The sequence below is a fragment of the Opisthocomus hoazin genome, chromosome 6 (genome assembly GCF_030867145.1).
Source record: "Opisthocomus hoazin isolate bOpiHoa1 chromosome 6, bOpiHoa1.hap1, whole genome shotgun sequence".
In the NCBI taxonomy this organism is placed as follows: domain Eukaryota; kingdom Metazoa; phylum Chordata; class Aves; order Opisthocomiformes; family Opisthocomidae; genus Opisthocomus; species Opisthocomus hoazin.
The window spans coordinates 70,813,500-70,831,822 of NC_134419.1; the positions used below are offsets into that span (position 1 = coordinate 70,813,500).

The 18,323-nt window shown below is 36.7% G+C and overlaps 1 protein-coding gene across 1 annotated transcript in view; it reads left to right on the top strand.

The window, feature by feature from the left end:
• NHLRC2 (NHL repeat containing 2) overlaps window positions 1–14,673 on the top strand; it is a 31,888-nt gene extending 17,215 nt beyond the window's left edge. The window contains exons 6-11 of the mRNA XM_075423790.1: window positions 6,679–6,778; window positions 7,254–7,485; window positions 7,931–8,053; window positions 9,111–9,320; window positions 10,425–10,650; window positions 13,469–14,673. Coding sequence (XP_075279905.1) covers window positions 6,679–6,778; window positions 7,254–7,485; window positions 7,931–8,053; window positions 9,111–9,320; window positions 10,425–10,650; window positions 13,469–13,725 — 1,148 coding nt within the window. The 3' untranslated portion in view covers window positions 13,726–14,673. The remainder of the gene's footprint in view (window positions 1–6,678; window positions 6,779–7,253; window positions 7,486–7,930; window positions 8,054–9,110; window positions 9,321–10,424; window positions 10,651–13,468) is intronic.
• Window positions 14,674–18,323: the final 3,650 nt, after the last annotated feature.

Genomic DNA, 18,323 nt, shown 5'->3' on the forward strand with positions numbered 1-18,323 from the left:
AGTATTCTTCCTTGTCATCTTTTTTATTTCTGCAGTGGTGGCCACCGAGCTTGTGTTTTATCCTCCCCCTTTAAAATTCTTGAATGAACTGCATGGATTAAATTCTGGCTTCATTGAAGCTGGTGCTGAAATTTGCACTGACATAGATTGTGCAGGAAATGCAGGCGGAGGGTCAGCAGTTTAAAAATATGTTATTAAATTACTGTGTGCTTTTTTTGCTTTCTCTGTTGTCCCCTTCTATTTTTATCCAGTGAGTGTTGAAAGCAAGTGATACTTAAATGCACAGTTGATCTGAGCATGAAATGTTCTTGATAGCTGCATTCTTGCTGGAGGGAACAGGACAATGACTGAGCTTGGTGACATAACTGTGCGTTTCACATTCCAAACTCTGGTTTTAAATTGCACAATTGTAATCTATAAATAGAAGCTCCCAAGTGCAATATTGACCATGCTTTCAGTAAACTGCTTGGAAATTTGTGCGTGAATTTAGGTTTTACGTATTATTTAAATGAATGTGTAGTACCTTATCATACTGGTACAATTTTTATAGCCCTTAAAAGGCAAAGGTATGTAACCTTTTTTTTTTCCTCTCCGGGTTTCTCCTAAAGGATTATTTTGTACCACTGCATTCCAGAGAAAACACTTTTTTTTTTTTTTCTGAATTACTCATGGTGATTCTTCACGAATTTTACAAAAAAAAAATAAAGCAATAATCACTTCAGCAATAAGCAGTTAGCACTTCCTGGGTGAGCTCAGACAATATATGAACTGTTTATGTCTGAACTGTCTTGAAAGTGTGCTTTCTACATGTCACTGTTCTTTCTCCTTCTAGTCTGATCTCATTCTGGCATTGAAGCTCTAGCCTTCCCTGTTCTGCGAAAGGAATTTTCCTTGATAATAGCTGAAAATAAGAGAGCTGCTTTTGTGATCATCAGGGATTAATTAAGAATCATTTTTGTGCACAACTCAATTTGAATTACTCTAAACATATGTTACATATTTAATATGACTGCATGATGTATCAATATAGATTTACTTGGAATGCAAAAGGCCTTCTCATCTTTTTGTAGTTTGCATAGGAAGCTGCTATAAACTGAAAGATACCTCATTCAGCTTTGAGCTGCATCTGCCATCGTACGAGTTGAGTTGCACAGAAAATCCCGTTAGAGACATCATTGACGTGAAAACAGCATTGTCTGTCTTCTCTTATTGAACTAGATTCTAAATTCACTTGTAAATGGTAATTATTTTTATTTAAAATATTTGACATTTCAAAGAAGTAGCAGCTTCTTTATTAAAGAGAAGGCTGAAATGGAAGACTTAGTGTTTCATGTCTGTGTAAGACCTGTTTAGGGATAAAAAGTCTTTTGAGAAATAGGACATTAAGAAGTTACAGTGAGGAACTGCAGTGAAGCAGGTTGTTACCCAGTCTTGCTTTGGGAGGACTTCTGAAGTGCACTGTTTTCTTCTGTATATTGTCTGAATGGGTCAACCAGCTTCATACTGTTGGCAGAATCAGAGAGGGACAAATAGATTTAACTGAAGTTTTCACATGTCCTAACATAATTTAGGTACGAGTTCTGTCACACCTAAGCAGCTTTCATTCCTGCTCCTAAACTGGCATTTGTTTTTTTTCCTTTAAACGTTTGAGAGAAAAATGAGGAGGGATAAACTTTTAGAACTAGTAGCATTTTGTGCTATCAGCCCAACAGACTACCTCTACAGGAACCTGGTTAAAATGTTGACCCATGAATGCTCTGATTCTGTATTCCAGGCTAAAACTACGAGATCAAAGAGTTTATGGTGTTGCTGAATAATAAAAGCAACAAAACTTAATAATATTTCACTAGTTTGCTGTAGAAACAGGTCAAGAAATTAGATATTTACACTAGTATTTTAGTATAAACATGCCTTTGACAGAAACATACAAAGACTAAAGTCTTAACGCAAGGAAGTAATGGGAGTTGTCACTGAATATCCAACAGTAATCCCACACAATTTCGTTTGACAGACTACTTTTCTAGTAAATTGAACTTCTCTACTTCTTCACTGAATGGCTCATGATCATGATTACTTTCTGCAGTAAAAAGAAATATTTGGATTAGCAGAGTTACCATCTTAACAATGTCAAACTTTGTAACATTTTGAAGTCTGTGACTTGAAAATGCCCTCTTTAAATAAATTATGGTATTTGTACCTGGAATGATGATTTCCCATTCTCTTGGTTCCACAGTCTGTAGCCTTGTTCTGTGAATTAAATGTGTGCTCATGATAAAGAAGTTAAAACTACAGATCAGATTTCTAAACACTAGCTCAGATATCAGATACTGTTTTTAATGCAAAATTTCAGATGCAGAGCTGCTGAAAATAAACATCCTTAACAAGTCTTACAGAGACTTTGTCATGCATGCTGGGCTCAGAATGCGACATAGCTTTGAACTGTTCTCATTTGATTCTGAAAGTGCTTTCAAATATGGAATGTGGGTGTTGGGGGTCAGGGGAGACTGCGGTGCTGAAGTACTCTGAAGTGTATGCATTTACTACGCCTAAATAGGAATTAATAAAGTGCATAACCAGACTTAGTTTTTTCTATAGTTACAGTGATGTATCCCAACACTAAATAATCTAAATTAGTTCTTCCATGCTAGCATTTCTACTTTGGATTTTTTTGAAGTATTTACTGCCATTACAGTCACAAGGCCTGAGTTAGAAAACTGGGGAAAGAAAGAGAACATATTTCATTATAGTCGTAATTTTTAGCTTCTTTTTATCTCCCATTGTATGACATCCCCTTGGTATCTATGTCCAAGGATTTCCCTTAAGGAGAGGGCAGGTATGTTAACTATGGAGGAATATTCCAGAAGCATTTTGTTTCATAAAGGGTTATGCTGTTTGCATGATGCAACACTATGGGAAAGAGTGCCAGGTAGCAGAGGAAAAAAAAAAAGAAGAAAATTAATTTTTACTTGTCTGAAAGGGTTGATGTGTATTTGTAACAGTCCAGACTGACAGTGCTAAAGCATTCCTTTGGGGCTTTGCTATCTCTGTCTCACTGAAGAGGAACAATGATTCTGTAGTTGTTCTGCCAGTCAGATTTGGATTTAATTTGTTAAACTTCCAGTGGCTTAAGTGAAGATGAGACTTGCAGTCATGTGCGCATAGGCAGCATGCCCATCTGTAAGACGGGAGGGCGTGTGGTATAGCCCCGTTTGCCTCTTGTTTTTTTGCAGGGGATGAGTGTACCAACAGACTTCTTCCTTGTTACTTTTTTTTTTAAAGATAAAATTAGTAGACAGGAATAATATTTTCAAACTTCAATCTACTTAGAAAATGTCAGTGGTGCCAGCCACAAAATGTAACTTTGATTCCCAGGCTTTTAATTCCCAGGCTGGAAGTAAGCATGCAGTCTCCAGACAGGGAAGCTGGAAGTGTGGGTAGTCCTGGGACTGGAATCTCTTCAAACAGATGCTGCTGTTGACTGGTACAAAATAAAGTCTTTTCTGTGCACTCGGGTTGACTCGCAGTTCGTGCTCAGCAGTATTACTGAACCCTTTCAAGTTGTGTAGGTGTACAAACAGGACTGTGAATTTTTAAAACACGGGTGTATAGCAGAGGGCAGATTCAGGAACTTGAAAAGCACTGAAGCATCATATAATATGAAATACCAGTGCATGCGAGCTCTAGTTCATTGTTAGTGAATCTTTATAGCAGAAGTATATCACATTTGCAAGCTATACTTTGCTTTGACACAGGCAGCACTAAAGATAAGAAAGCGCATATCCTAATAAGGAGAAACTACACTGGATTTTTAAAACAGCTCAAGATAGGTTGGAATGTGGTGCTTAATTGAATAAATGTAGAAGAATTGCTTTGTTCTTTTATGTTGTTTTGTAATAAATTCTTTACAAATAAGTTCTTTCCATTCAGGGATGATAAGGGGTTATGATAATGATGGCGTTATCGTAACTGTAGCATGCTGGTTCTCCCTGGCCCCCTTCTCCTGGGAGAACAGTACAAGGATGACAATGGCGACATGTCCTCCAACTGTGCTATCCTCAAAGAAGAGGTTTTTCTGTCTTTGGTTTCAGAACATAAAGCATTAATTTCTATAGCGTCAGGACCATTGTGTGATAAAATACCTTAGCTGTGCAATCATAGGCATTGTTTTTACTTTTCAGGTTTTGTATAAATTTTTTTATGAAAGTTCTGACATATTTTCTGCAAATCAGTGTGCTTGTGCTGTTTCCATGCTTGCTTCCATTCTCTTTGTTCTAATTGCCATCCAGCAGAAAACATTTAAGTTGCATTAAAATTTATGGTGGTTATGGAGCTCTTACTTATTTTTGCTGTCTTGTTCTCTAGTTGAAGAAAGGGTCTTCTCTCTATTGATCCTCCATATTCAGTATATTTTGAAATTAATACTTTTCTCCTGTGTCTCATATTTTATAAGCCTTTCAGTGTGCAGAATTAGAGTAAGAAACCTTTTCAATTTTTCAACGTATAGCTGTCACAAGGGAGTTTTCAGTGGGTGATATTAGAGCATTGGATAGATGAAGAATGGAATAGATTTTTCCAAAGTGCTCAGTTCTAGTCTTACTCCTTCATTTCATTGGTGGATGAAATGAATATTAAATAATTAACAAAGCAATTTTTGAGATCCCTCAAAATGAACTGCATAGCATAGCAAGATAAAAAGCTCACTTTCTAAATTGACCAGTGATTTTAACATTGTACGTTCTGGGGTAGTCAGAACAGTGGCATCTGCAAAGTGCAAGGTGTCATGGAAACAGAAAGTCCTGAAGTTGAACATGTGCTATATCGGAAGTAGAGAAGTGAATTGATAGGCCATTTTCTCAATTTAAATCTCTTGGAAACAAGCTCTAATCAAAGGTGATTCTATAGGAGTTTGTTTGATTTGGTTTGGTTTGGTTTTTTATTGGGGTGTTTTTGGCATCACTAGTACTTTGGGAACATCTCTGGTGACTCGTAAAACGTGTGTTTTCCAACTCATGTTGCAAGCCATCCTGCTCAAGGAAAAGCTTTTAGGTGCTTTGGAAGTTTGACTTCTATTCTTGTAGCTCTAGTTTGCATGAAAACATGGAGCCACGTGGAGGTGCAGGAGAGAATCAGCAGAGTTCCTTTGATCGCAGACTTGAAAACTCGTATCTTGATCTGAGAAACAGAAAAGGCTGAAGATAAACTGCATTAAAGTCATACCAGTACTACTCTGAAGAGGGCTCACAGTATGAGGAAATTGATTCTGGAGACAGAAGGATGCTATTTTTACCCTCTTGCAGTATGTAATGTAAGAAAGGTTTAGGATTAGAAGAGCAACAGTAGGATCTCTGTTGGGGGAATAGTGGTAATTTCATTTTAGGAAGATGGATTTGGACTAACTTCTCATGTTTAAAATGCTTGCAAGCATTTTGCATATAATTGCTTTTATTTTGAAACTCCAAAAAGGGGACAGGGGGAGGTATCCATTAGATTGTTTGCAGAAACAGCTATTCAAAGTTTCTGTGAGCAATTTGAAGGTGTTTTTCTGTTGACTGGCTAATAGTTATTGCAATACCTGATAAGTTCATTTAGAAAAGCATTTTAATATTGTTTCTGACTAGATGGGACAGTTGTATACAATGTGTATAGACTTGTACAGTGTTAGAAATATAATAGTGTCCCTGTTTTAATGCAGTTTTTAAATACCAACTTTCTGTTCCTTAAGATTTTCAGAAAAGGCTAAGATAAATAGATTTCTTTTGGGTTTGGGGGGGTTTTTTAATGATCTTTCACAGCTTGTCTTCAGGAGTTCTTTCTTATGCTGTAATGTGATATTCTTAAAGCTATAAAGCACTTATATGTTTTTCTCTTTCCATTTGTATAATTTTATTTGTGAAGTGTCATCTGGGCAAGCTTTGTGTAATTTTATAGATTAGAGTTGGTGAATAGCAATGCTATACTTTGAGATTACACATTTGTGATACTACATGTACATGTGCATAGAGAGTACAACTTGGAAACTGGGTGGTAAGTGCAGGGGAGAATTAGTAACTGCCCACATCACATCTAATCTTTGAATAAACAGCAGTTGTTGCTCTCCAGAGTGTATATCTGTGTGACACTCAAGCATCAGTTACCCTTATCTTAAAAACATTACGTATTCTGTACGTAATTTTACAAAGGTACTGCCATTGTTATTTCTCTCAAAATCTTTATACAATTGCACGTAGTTTTTCTGGAACATCTAATTTGTCACTAGCTTAGTAAAAAAAAAAAATAACCCACCACCTCCCTACCCTACGTAGCAAAGATATATGTACATATTTGTTGGCCAGTATGAATCCAAAAATAACAGGTGAAACATGGACCCAATACAAAGTGTTTGCCAAAAACAAATCCCATTTGAAGTATTGCCTTTACCAGGTGAGGATATTAAAAACACATTTTTTATATTCTTGGGAAGAGTGCAGAAGACAAATAGCAGAGTTCTTAGTAGATTAAAGACAGCCTCTCTCTCCTTTTTCTCTTTTTTTTTTGTGGTTGTTTTTTTTTTTTCTCCAAGGTAGAAGGTGAGCTGGAGTAGGGGAGACAGCAGGGTTGGTTTGTTGATTTCTTTGTTTTATGAGACATTCACAAAGATTTATTTTTTTTCATCTGTTTTTATACATCCATTTTTAAAAGTTTCAGGAACCCGGGAAGATGCAGTTTTGTGGATAGCAATGGCAGGCACTCATCAGGTATGGGCACTGATGTTGGAAGGTGGAAAACTACCAAAGGGAAGGTAAGCAGCTGTAATAGGAAACATGTGAAATTGCTGTTTGTCTTGATAAACAGCTTTCAAACCCCAAAGAGAGAAATAATCAAATTACACTAAAAATGATTTTTCTCAAGCTGTACTAAGCTTGAATCTTGCTGCTTCTGTCCGGACTTGAAAGGCGTGTGTCCTTTAACGTCCACCTGCTTTTTCCCACATCTGGTAGATGAAGTGAAAGATGCTGCTTCTGCTACAGAAGTATGACTTGGTAGGGTACAGTCATATAGCTGAATGTTTCTTTTCATTGCATTTGCTGAACTACGTAGTGGTGAATGATAAACAAAGGTGAAATGAAAGTTAGCACAAAGGCATTGAGTAATTCCTTGTGCTACAGTACTGTGGTTTTTATAACTCACAAGTGCTTATCGTGTAGCTTCTGTTTATGCACAACGCCTGAAGTATTTCAAACTCATTCTTGAACTTAGATACTATTTTCCTTTAGTGATTTAAAGAAAGGAGTCTGCCTTCGATTCGCTGGGAGTGGAAATGAAGAGAACAGAAACAACGCGTACCCGCATAAGGCAGGCTTCGCACAGCCTTCGGGTCTCTCTCTGGCTTCCGAGGAACCGTGGAACTGCCTTTTCGTAGTGGATAGTGAGAGCAGCACTGTGCGAACCATCTCTCTGAAAGACGGAGCCGTGAAGCACCTTGTAGGAGGAGAGAGAGATCCATTGGTAATCACTTCAAACTTCCCCACACTGCCCTACTAATATTCCTCAAGCCTGACCTGGAGGAACCACTTTTGGGGTGAGAGGGTAAATCAGTTTCCGTGGCCATCAATTTCTTAACTTCACTGCTTGGAATGCAAATGTGTGCCAGTTGTGACGCTCAGGTTGTAGTGCAGGTTGTTGGTCCTCAGATAACAAATTATTTCACTTGTTTTTAAAATAGCCAACTTGAGTCAGCATTGTGTGGTCATGAAAGCCAGCTGGTTGCGTACTTAAATGTGAGAGTTTCCATTTCCATGGTTAGCATCCACACTTCCCAGTTTTCAGTATCCTTGTTTTGGAGTTGTCTTTTTATTTTTCAAGTCAGTGAATTTCCATTTAGTTACAATCATTTAAATTCACACCAACATTGAACAATCAAATGTATTAATTTCATAAAATACTGTTTCAGAATTTGTTTGCCTTTGGTGACGTGGATGGATCAGGCATAAATGCAAAGCTGCAGCATCCCTTAGGAGTAACATGGGACAAGAAAAGAAAACTGCTTTATGTGGCAGATTCCTATAATCATAAGGTAAGCATATAGTAGCTTGTCGTATACAGGCTTTGCAATTTTTACTACTGCGAAGGTTTATTTTAGGAACATACAAAGATTGTGGTTGGTTCGGTTAAGCTGAGGATACGAATGACATGAGTTCTTTCATGGATTCTTTTTCATCCCTTCCTCCTCTTACGGGTCCTTCTCTTTACCATTGTTTTGCTGTCACGTGCTGCTGTGCTCATACAGTCGTCCCTTGGGGAAGGTGAATTTAAAGTTCCAAGTTACAGTTCAGATGAAAGACCCTTTCCATATATTTTTTGAAGATACTGGACTAGACCAAAAGAGCTAGGAGTGCTTAGTCAGGAATAAAACTGGGAGAACAAGAGGACTTGCTTTTCCCTTAAAAAAGCTACCCAAGTTTTGAAAAGAAACATTGTGGGTTGCCTCCATGGAACTCTGAGATAAGAGAGGCTGTTTTGCGTGATTCGCCTTATATGATGTTGTATAACCTTTCATGTCTCAAAGGTTGTTAACTACATAAAGTGCCTTAAAAGAAATCTGTTTTTTATTTGAAGAATAAACTGTATAACATGAAACACGGAAATTTATGTAGCAAATGAAATATTGTTTCAGGTATTGTATAAAACATTGTAAACTTTTTGCTATTACTTTAAGAAAAAAAACCAAACCTTCATCTATTTTTAGAAAAAGAATTATGTAGAAGTTAGCCTGCTAGTTTTGTTATGCTCTTGCTATTTTGCAAATGTTTCCAGAAAGGCTACAAACATTAGAAAAACACCCTATTCAGCACACTTTTATACCTGAGGGTAGGTGCCTTCAAAATTATGGAAGAGAACACTGAATGAAGACCAAGGAAGAAATAAAGTCTTGCCGGGGAAGGGGTCGGGGGAAGGGGAGGAATGGGAGGTGTCATTGATAAAGTATGATAACTTAGGTTCTGGGACACACACATGGTAGCTAAGGTACTCAGTGCTGGCTTCTGAAAGTGTGGGGTGTAAGATTATGCAGAACTTCTAAATCGTGGTGGTTTTTTTTCAGAGAAGTGTTTTTGTGTCTTTGTTTATCTTAGATTAAGGTTGTAGATCCCAAGATGAAGAACTGTGCTACCCTGGCAGGCACAGGAGAAGCAAGCAATGTTATTGGTTCCAGCTTTACACAGTCAACTTTTAATGAGCCAGGAGGTTTGTCTGTTGAAGAAAATGGCCGCTTGATGTATGTTGCAGACACAAATAATCATCAGATTAAAGTGCTGGATTTGGAAACAAAAATTCTTTCCATGGCAAGTAATACTTATTAAACAGGTTGATAGTGGTATTTCTTGATGTAAATTACTATTACAGACTTTAGCAAGTGTTATAAAAATCATATAGCTAATAAACTTCTTGGGTACAGTAGCTATACTCACAGAATGTTTCGTGATGATCTGGCAAATAAACATTGCCTGATAGCACAGTTGTTGAAAGCCTTAGTATTTGGAAAGAAAAAAAAATTTTGCATGAAAACAGAAAGTGGTGATTGTCTAGAAAAGAACAATACAGAAACAGGAGTTATTAAAAAATCCAGCCTAGGTTTTCAAAATGAAAAGCATTTCTTGAGCGCTTGCCAACTCCCTTTTTAACAAGTGGAAGCTGAAATAGTTTACCAAGTCCTGTAATTAAGCCATAAGAGATGATTTTTGGAGATCAGTTACTTAAGGCGGGTTACATAGCTGGCTTCCAAGTTGTCAGATCAAAACCACTGTCATAATTGATCACTGCTGTATTTGCTTATAAACACAAAGGCAAAGAAAATTCATGCTCCTGTCTGTCTTACAATGGCGCTATGTCTTAATGTTTTCATCTATGTATCATATAATGGTTCAGCTGTCTTCTTGTATGTTTCTTGCATTTAACGGTACACGATCATAACGTGTGTTTAAATTTTCATGTCATATAACACAGTGGTGGCTTTTCTGGGATATTGTCCTTTACTGTGCAATCTGCATGGTTAAAATCTTTGATTTTATTACCAAAGCATGCAGTTTACCACCAGATTGGAAGAAAATACTCACTTAAAGTAAAAATATAATAGCTCTTCAAATTTTAAATTAAAGGACACTTTAAGTAGTGAATACTCTAAAGTAGTGGTGGATTTTATGATTTTAATATTAAATGTTATTTTTATTTAGATTAATTATTTTTTATCTTTTTCATTTTAAAAGCAATTTTGTCCTTTCCCTTTTCTTTGTCATTGTAGTATTGTTGCGCTCTGTCAGAAAGTTTTAGTACAATAGCCATATTATCTTATTGGTTCATGTCAGCTTTGAAACTGTAGTTGTGTTGTGGAAGCCTGTTTGCTTTCAGTAAAAATAAAAATAAATATTTTGTTTGATTTCTACTGGTAGTTGCCTATCCTAAATCCAGAAGCATGCGATGTTCCAGATAATCTGCCTGTGCAAAAGGATAAAATGAGAAGCCTCCCAAAACTGCCTAAATCTGCACCAAACATTCAACTTCCTTCACTAACTGTAGCTCCTGGCCAGACAATTCAGTTTTTATTGAAGTTGACCCTTCCTCCGGATTCGAAGCTGAATGAAGAAGCACCCAATTCCTGGTTTATTACAGCAGAAGGTAAAGTGCCTGTGGTGTTCTAGCAGTTGAACAGGAGTAGGAAAGATACAAAGTGGGTTGTATCAAGATGTGCCTGCAATACCAGGGATCTCAGTCTGATGAATCAAGATGTCCCTCGGAGTCCTGTGTTCCCATTTGACCTTGTGATGCAATACATGTTATTTAGAGTTGATACATTCAACAGCTGGAGTGGGAGGATTTAAAAAAAACACTTAAAAGGCTGCTTTTTGCTTGAATTAATGCGTGCTGCATTTTTTTTTTTTTTAACTTTCTTGGAACAAGATGGCAGTGAGGGCTTGCAAAGGGTACTGATCCTCCTTAGATGCTTGCCCTCTCCACTCTGTCTCTATGAACAGCTTATCCCAGCCCTGCCGTCTGTTTCTGGGAGAAAGCTCACCATGAAGCTGAAGCATATTCCTGAAAGAGATACCTTTTTTTTCGCTTTTGTCTCTTCCAAAAAGTATTTGAGGTATGTTTATACCTAACCACTTTGAACCTATCTTGTTATAATTCATATTTGCATGTTTCTGCTTGAATATTTCTATAATAAGGCACACTCTTATGTAAGGGGTAAATTATGGTATGTCAAGGCAGCGGAAATGTTTGGCCTTTCTTGCAAGTTCTTTTGCTGACTTCCTGTGTGACCTTGGACAACTCTCAGTCACTGTGTACCTTGGTTACTGTGCAATGGGAATATTATTATTATTATATTGGAATCATGGAAATATTATTTCATGTTAAAGGAGTTTCCTGAGCGTAAATTAATCTCTCTCAACTCTTAGGTATTCTGAAAGAGCACATGGAACATGTTCACATGGTATGCAACTAGAGTGGTTTAATTCTAGCCATCATTGCCATCCTGACACTGGCGATGACTATGCCCATAACATGACTGGTAGACTAGAACTGTGTGAGTGTTCCCAAAAATTCTCTTCAGTACAAAAATAGCAAGGTTATCTGAAACACCTTCTTCCACAGTATGACCATTAGTGTTTGGAGACAGTACTTTCCAGTAGTCAAGCTGTATCCAAAAGGGAGAATCTATCCGTGCCCTTGGAAGTACCATGTGAAAGCCAATATACAAAATAACCCATATTTTTTTCACATTCTTTGTGCATTGTGGTTATTGAGTTACTCAGGTCTGACTCATTTGCTTTAACACATCTGCACTCTAGGAGAAAATTTTTTGTCTCACTGGAACGTCAATACTTCTGAAAAGTACCCTATAGTAGGTGCTGTGTGCCGAAGTAAAACTGCTACCAGAAACTAGTGTTCTTGAAGGTGAAGGGAGGACACTTAGCATCCAAACTCTGTGAGAAATTTCTGAACTTTATAAACACATCTTCTGTTAAACTCTGGGCACCCTAAAGTGAGTGATGCATGGTACACAGAATCGTTACCTCTTGGAGGCAGTGAACTAGATGCCCACTAAGCCAGTATAGAGCAAAGGAAAGTTCTGCTGACTGTTTAATGGCTTGCTGAACAGTTTTAAAAACAGAAGGGCCGAGAGTGTCATTTTCTTCAGTTTCTGTGTGATGTTTTTGATGTTGAAATTGCATCATTTTCACCTTTGATAGATTTTTGAAAGCAGTGGAGAGAACATCTATATTTCGGTTATGTTCACTCAGTTGTTGCACTGCATTGGAAAACATTTATTTCTAGAAATGCTGCTAGATTTTGAAATTGTACTAACTTTTAGTAATTGTTCTCTGGCTGAATTTATATGCCATATGGGCTTTTACAACAATAAATACTTGTTAATAGTTATCCCTGCTTTTAGATGCTGTTAAACTGATCTGAAAGTAAACATCTGCCCATCTTTTGACTCATCTTTTGTTGGCCAGCTTTCAGAGCGTCCATGTGGTAGCTTAATTAAATTGATTGCTTTGAAAAGCAGTCAACAAATACTGTACAGGCACTGCAATTTGTTTATATGCCTTATGGTTTAAGTAATTTCTCATCCCGGTTGGTGTTTTTGGAGTACGAATAGACTATTTCCAGGAGAGTCGGCACACTTTTTGGCCTACAGAATCTCCAAATATTGTTGAAGTAAAGATATATGTGATAGCTTCAAGGGTTAGTAAAATTGGAGAATGTAAGCAACCTAAATTCAAAAAGTCATTTCAAGCTCATAAATTCCAGAGCCAACTTTTAGCTATTTGCTGAAAAATGCCAAAAAGAGCACTTCATCCATCTCACTTACAGTAAAATACAGAGTACAATGCAGTGAGCTGGGTACATTTATTGTGCAGTTCATTTTTCAGTTCACGTACTCTTAAATATTTAAATAAATGTGAAGTTCTGTTGTAACAGTCAGCCTGAACATTGCTAAATTGCAGCAACCCACTTGTAAATCCAACACTTCTATTTGGAAATGCCATAATTTACCTGCAGTTGTATGCATTTATGGCAGATACCTTACCTGGACTATTAGACCCCTGATACAAGTGTATAGGAGCCCATTAATTTAAGGAGTTTTACTTGCATATCTCAGAATAATTTTTAATAATCTCTGAAGAGTGTATAGGTCAAATTGCAGATCCATTGCGTTTAAGTAAGATGTACTGTATATATACCTATAGTTCTGAAGCAAGGCTATGGGTCTCTTCATCTGTAAATGACTGCTAAAGAAGCATTTGTAGAGTACTTTTCCATTTCGTTTTTTTTTCTGCAACTGGAAACATCAGGAAGGAAATTTCCCCTAGTGTTGCGTATGGAAAGAAAGTCCATGTTGTCCTATAGGTAAAACTAGTGTTCTCCGTAGGTTTCAGACATGGTGTTAAATATCCTAATGATAAAACTTGTTCTTCTTTTACAGATAATACCTGGTTGGTTCAAGGACAGTGTCTGTCTGGAGAAATAAAGGATGTTTCCTGTCAAACTGCCATTCCCTTTCAGTTACCCAGGAGCTGTCTGTCAGCTGAAGCTATCCTAGCTGTTCAAGTGTGCCTCTACTATTGCAGCAAAGGTAGCAGTGCCTGTATGATGAAAGGAATCTCATTCAGTCAGCCTTTACAGATAGCTGGTACAAACCAAGGCAGCTTGACTCAAGTTGAACTGATACACACATTTTAACTAACTAACCCAAAGCCAGCTAATTTCATACTTTCTTTTACTGTCCACCATATCTGTATGAGAAAATACAAATACATAATTTTTCTCTGTTTTTCGTTTTCCTGGAGCTTATGATAAAGCTAAGAAATAATATACTTCTTAAATTGAAGGAGAGTTCCCTACAGCTTAACCTGACAACTTATCATCACAATCTCATTTCTTTTCATTACAGTAGCAGCAATAATATTGTAATACTCTACACTCTGTTGCCAGCTGTGAATATATTGGATGTATGGCATTCTAAGCAATGGGTGACAATTTTTAGAGTCCTTTTGAAAGAGCTGGTGTTACTTTGTGATGTTACTGTAAGAAGTTCTTTGCACTGTACATACTGTTAGAATAGCTAGATCATTTTTTACTAACAGTTACAAGTTCTTTTGTGCCCTTATTAAATTTTAATAGAATGTCAGAACAAATAGTTTCTTTCTCCAGGCTGTAAAAGTATCTTGCTTATTTTTCTGTAGCGGCATTTATGACACATGTATTTTGAAAATACATCTTAAACTAGGTGCAGCTCTAATTTTATGCGAACTGAGCGTTTTGCTTGACTAGATATGACCGCATTATATGAAGAGCATAGTTTCATGGAAAAATTTCTGTGAAGGGAAGAGTTCAAGTTCCTATAGAAGAATTTCATGCTGATTTCTAACAAAGAATGTGCCTCTCTCTAAAGTGTATATATATATATATATATAAAGAGAAAAAACACAAAACCATGCTGTAGTTTTTCTGATACATACCAATTTGCATTTTATAGTGAGTGGTTGATAATGGTTGAATATCTAAACTGCAAAAATTGAATGTCAACTATTTCAAGCAGTGTGAATCACTTTCCTACTTATGATTTCTCTGTAAAGACTTGTCTGAAGACTTCTGCCTTGCAAATACATAATATTAAGAAGAACATTATACTCTTGAAGTCTGATTCAGTCTTCTGCTAAGTCACTGTTAGTCCCCCAATTTGTAATATTGGCCACTGAACCAGAATTATGTATTTAATAATGGATTACTTGCATTCTTGTTCAGAGGTTCTGAGCTTTTGCTGGAAAACTGGTAACCTAGTCTCTGAGTGCTTTAAAACTGTGTAACAATATTCTGCCTTTGCTGGTTAAGTGTTTTGGAAGTAAAATTCCTTTCATTTGCCATTAAGTAGCAGGAATACAGGAGGGGGTGCAAGCTTTTTGCTGGAACTGGAGGAGTTTGCACAGTGCTTAAGTGGTAATTGGATTAGGCTCTGTGCTCTGGTCATCACGGTCAGTTCTGAGAAGATGATTTTGTTTTAAGCCTGAAGATAGTATTTTTACATATATTATAAATACAGTACTGAAAGAATTTTTTTATAGTCTTTTCTAAAACAATCACCATTGTTCCTGACACCTGTCAGTAAATTCCCAGTATAATTTGTCATTGCTCTTTCTTACTTAAAGGCTGACTGAAATGTCGGTCATGAACCCAAGAGGCTTTTGTTTTAAGGGAACCGTATGGACTGGTGTGGTTTTTCCTTCCATTGAAATGTCAGTCTATCTGCAAATTCTCTGTAGTACCAGAAATGGTTGTTATCTCACCTGTCAGCAGGGCAAGGGCTGAACTATTATTTTTCTTGTGTTTGCTTTTTAAGCAACTTTTTAAATTCAGTGTTTCAGCTCCTTTGAGTAAGCCTCTCAATTCTCACATGCCATTTTGAAGAAGGAGAAGGCTTTGCTACTTTGTTCACAGATTGCTAATGCTATTGGAAGGACGAAGGTAAACAAACTGATTTGGGCATTTACCATTTTTTACACTCTAGTACAACTCACTCTTTCAGAATTTTTTGTTTTTTTGCTTAACTTTGGATAGTAGCCAGGAAACCTTAGATCACCTTCCAGCTAGCTCACAAATTTTCTGTTGCTTACTGAAAAAAACAAGCATTCATTTTAGAAGTCCAGGATAATGAACTGAACTGTTACAGTTCTCTTGAACATATAATTCATCAGGTGGATTTTTTCCTCTCATTTTCATCTATAATGACATTGTATTTGTCCGTTTCAATTGGATGAGCTCATCGAATTCTGCCTATATTCCAGTATTATAAAAAAAAAAAAAAGTCCACAAATCTGTTTTCTTATTGACACTTTTTAATTAATGTACTGCTGTAGGGGAAAGACTCTGTATTTCTAAATTTATTAAACTATAGTGTGTAATGTTTAAAGATAGTATTGTAGATATGTTTTCTAAATGTGTATATATATATATATAAATGTGTGTTTAAGTCTCATATCCTTTCTGTTTTCAAGTTGTGACTTTTAGTCAGTGTTTGTAAACACATTCAGAACCACTGTAAGCTGATTGGGAAAGGGTGATAGTAGGTAGTAGGAAAATTGTTGCATAAGCATCAAGCTGAAGTCCAGAATCAAACTGTAAAGGACCTTTAAATATTTATCTGTAGCCAAATTTTTAACACTTGTATTTCAAGGAAAACAGTTTCAGCTTTATTAGTGGAGAACAGGAATATCTCTGTTTGAACCAGATTTTTCTTTATCTTTTATTTTAAGTCAGTGTCTTGCAGCAGATGACTGAATCTATATAAACTAGGGGAATGGGGTGTGGGGGCTGCTATACTGTATCCATGATATCATTATTCTTGCTGCAGAGCCTCAGAGCATTCCCTGCTACTGCACTGTAATGGCTTTATGGTAAAGGAGAGGCAGAAGATGTGATACTGTCTCAAAAAGACACACAACCCACTATCTACAAAGAAAAGCTGTATATCCCAAAATGCTTTTGCCCGACATCCAGTAAGTCCTAAACTATTTTAGGCAATAACCTGTTTAGTTTGCAAAGGAGAGCTGCTTTTCCTGACCCATCTTAGTGGGTTTCATATGGGGACACTGCTGTAATTGTTCTCCTTCATCTTCTTAGGAGCAGCTGATTCTCAGTGTGCTCCATTTCTCACCGATGAGGTTACTGGGGTTCTTCTGCTCCTCGCTCAGTCTGCGTATTCGCTGGGACTGGCCTGTAATCATATAGCCTAAGGCTATGTTTTGTTTGTCCAAGAAATAGCATACACATTCCTGGATTCACTCCTTCTCTTTTCCATGTGGTGTACAGACATTTGAATGTTCTATAATTAGAAAAACATGTTTTTTAAAAGCTTATGATGTTTAGGCATACTATTTCCATTGCTTCCTCCAGGGTTTATAAGATGCCCTTACAGGAAAGCAACAAGTGCCATAAATGTAACCAGACAGGCAAACAGAAAAATAGAAAATGTTACTGCTGTGTCTCAATACTGAAAAATCAGATGCATTGATGATTGCTGTCTCTTTGTATGGTAATTTAGTTGGTTAGTGTTTCCTGATATAAAACCTCCAAGCAGGTTGGTATGGCTCACCACTCCCAGATTTGTATCTTACAGTAAAAGTATGTAATTCAAGGCCTTTTCAAAACATGTCTTTCAACCGACTTTAATAGGTTTTGCATCAGACCTTAATAAAGTGATAAATTACTATAGCAAATCTGTAAAGAATATTGGTCATGGTTGCGTTGTACAACGGAAACAAGTTCAGTAGCATTTGCAGTTTAGTTCTAGTGTTTACTTTCCTGGAACAGCTTTTGGTTTTGAATGAATATATTAATAGTTCCATGAGATGATTTTAGAAATGTTACTGAATTACAGTACAATATTCTTCATGAGACTAGGAAAAAGATAATGTGGTTTCGAAGAGGAAGCGTAATGTGTTTTAAAGCTTTTTCATGTTGTTTGAATTCAGTAGTGACTTTCTGTAGTTTGTTCCCTTCTGTTGCAGGAAGAGGAGGGATGCTGACTGTGTAAACCTATTGATGGGCACAAATTTTCTGCGTACATTTTTAGTTGCTTGCTTTTTGTGTTAGATACTCACATGTCATTTTGGGCTTTTCTACTGGGTGCACTTCTTCATAGTTCGTGTTTTACCTCTCATGTCTTCCACTTGTAGAGCGTACGTTTGTATAATGCTGTGGTAATGTCGTGATACAAAGCAAGTACAGACCAGAGAAGTAATACATGAGAAAGTACTTTTATAGCGTCATATAAATGCCTTATCTGCTTAGCCTGAGAAAAGGTGTGTATAGCTTCCAGTACATTGTATATATTTTTAATGCGCTTTTTTTATTCCAATGGGCAAATCTTGTAGCCCAAACCATGGGTAAAACTATTTTTTTTTGTGAGAATGTCAAGAAAAACTGTTTCTTATCTCTTGCTCAGAGGAGGGGGATGATCAGAACGAAGTGACTTTCCTTCTCATGCAGAGATGTGTCCTCCTGTTCCTTTAACTATTGACTTATTTATTTTAGCACAGAGTTGTATTATTGACCACAAATTCTCTTGAATTTTTGATTCCTAATGAGATTTTCTGCATACATGGAAGCTTTAAATGCCTGACTTTGTAGAGTTATGAGCGATGTATCTAGCTGAAAATGGCTTGTGGTTTAATAGGCAATAGCAGAGATTTATGTGCATTCTTATAATCTGTAATTTTTTTAAATCACTGTTATTCATTAAGACTTACCTCAGAGACATATTGCAGCTAAACTCCCACAGA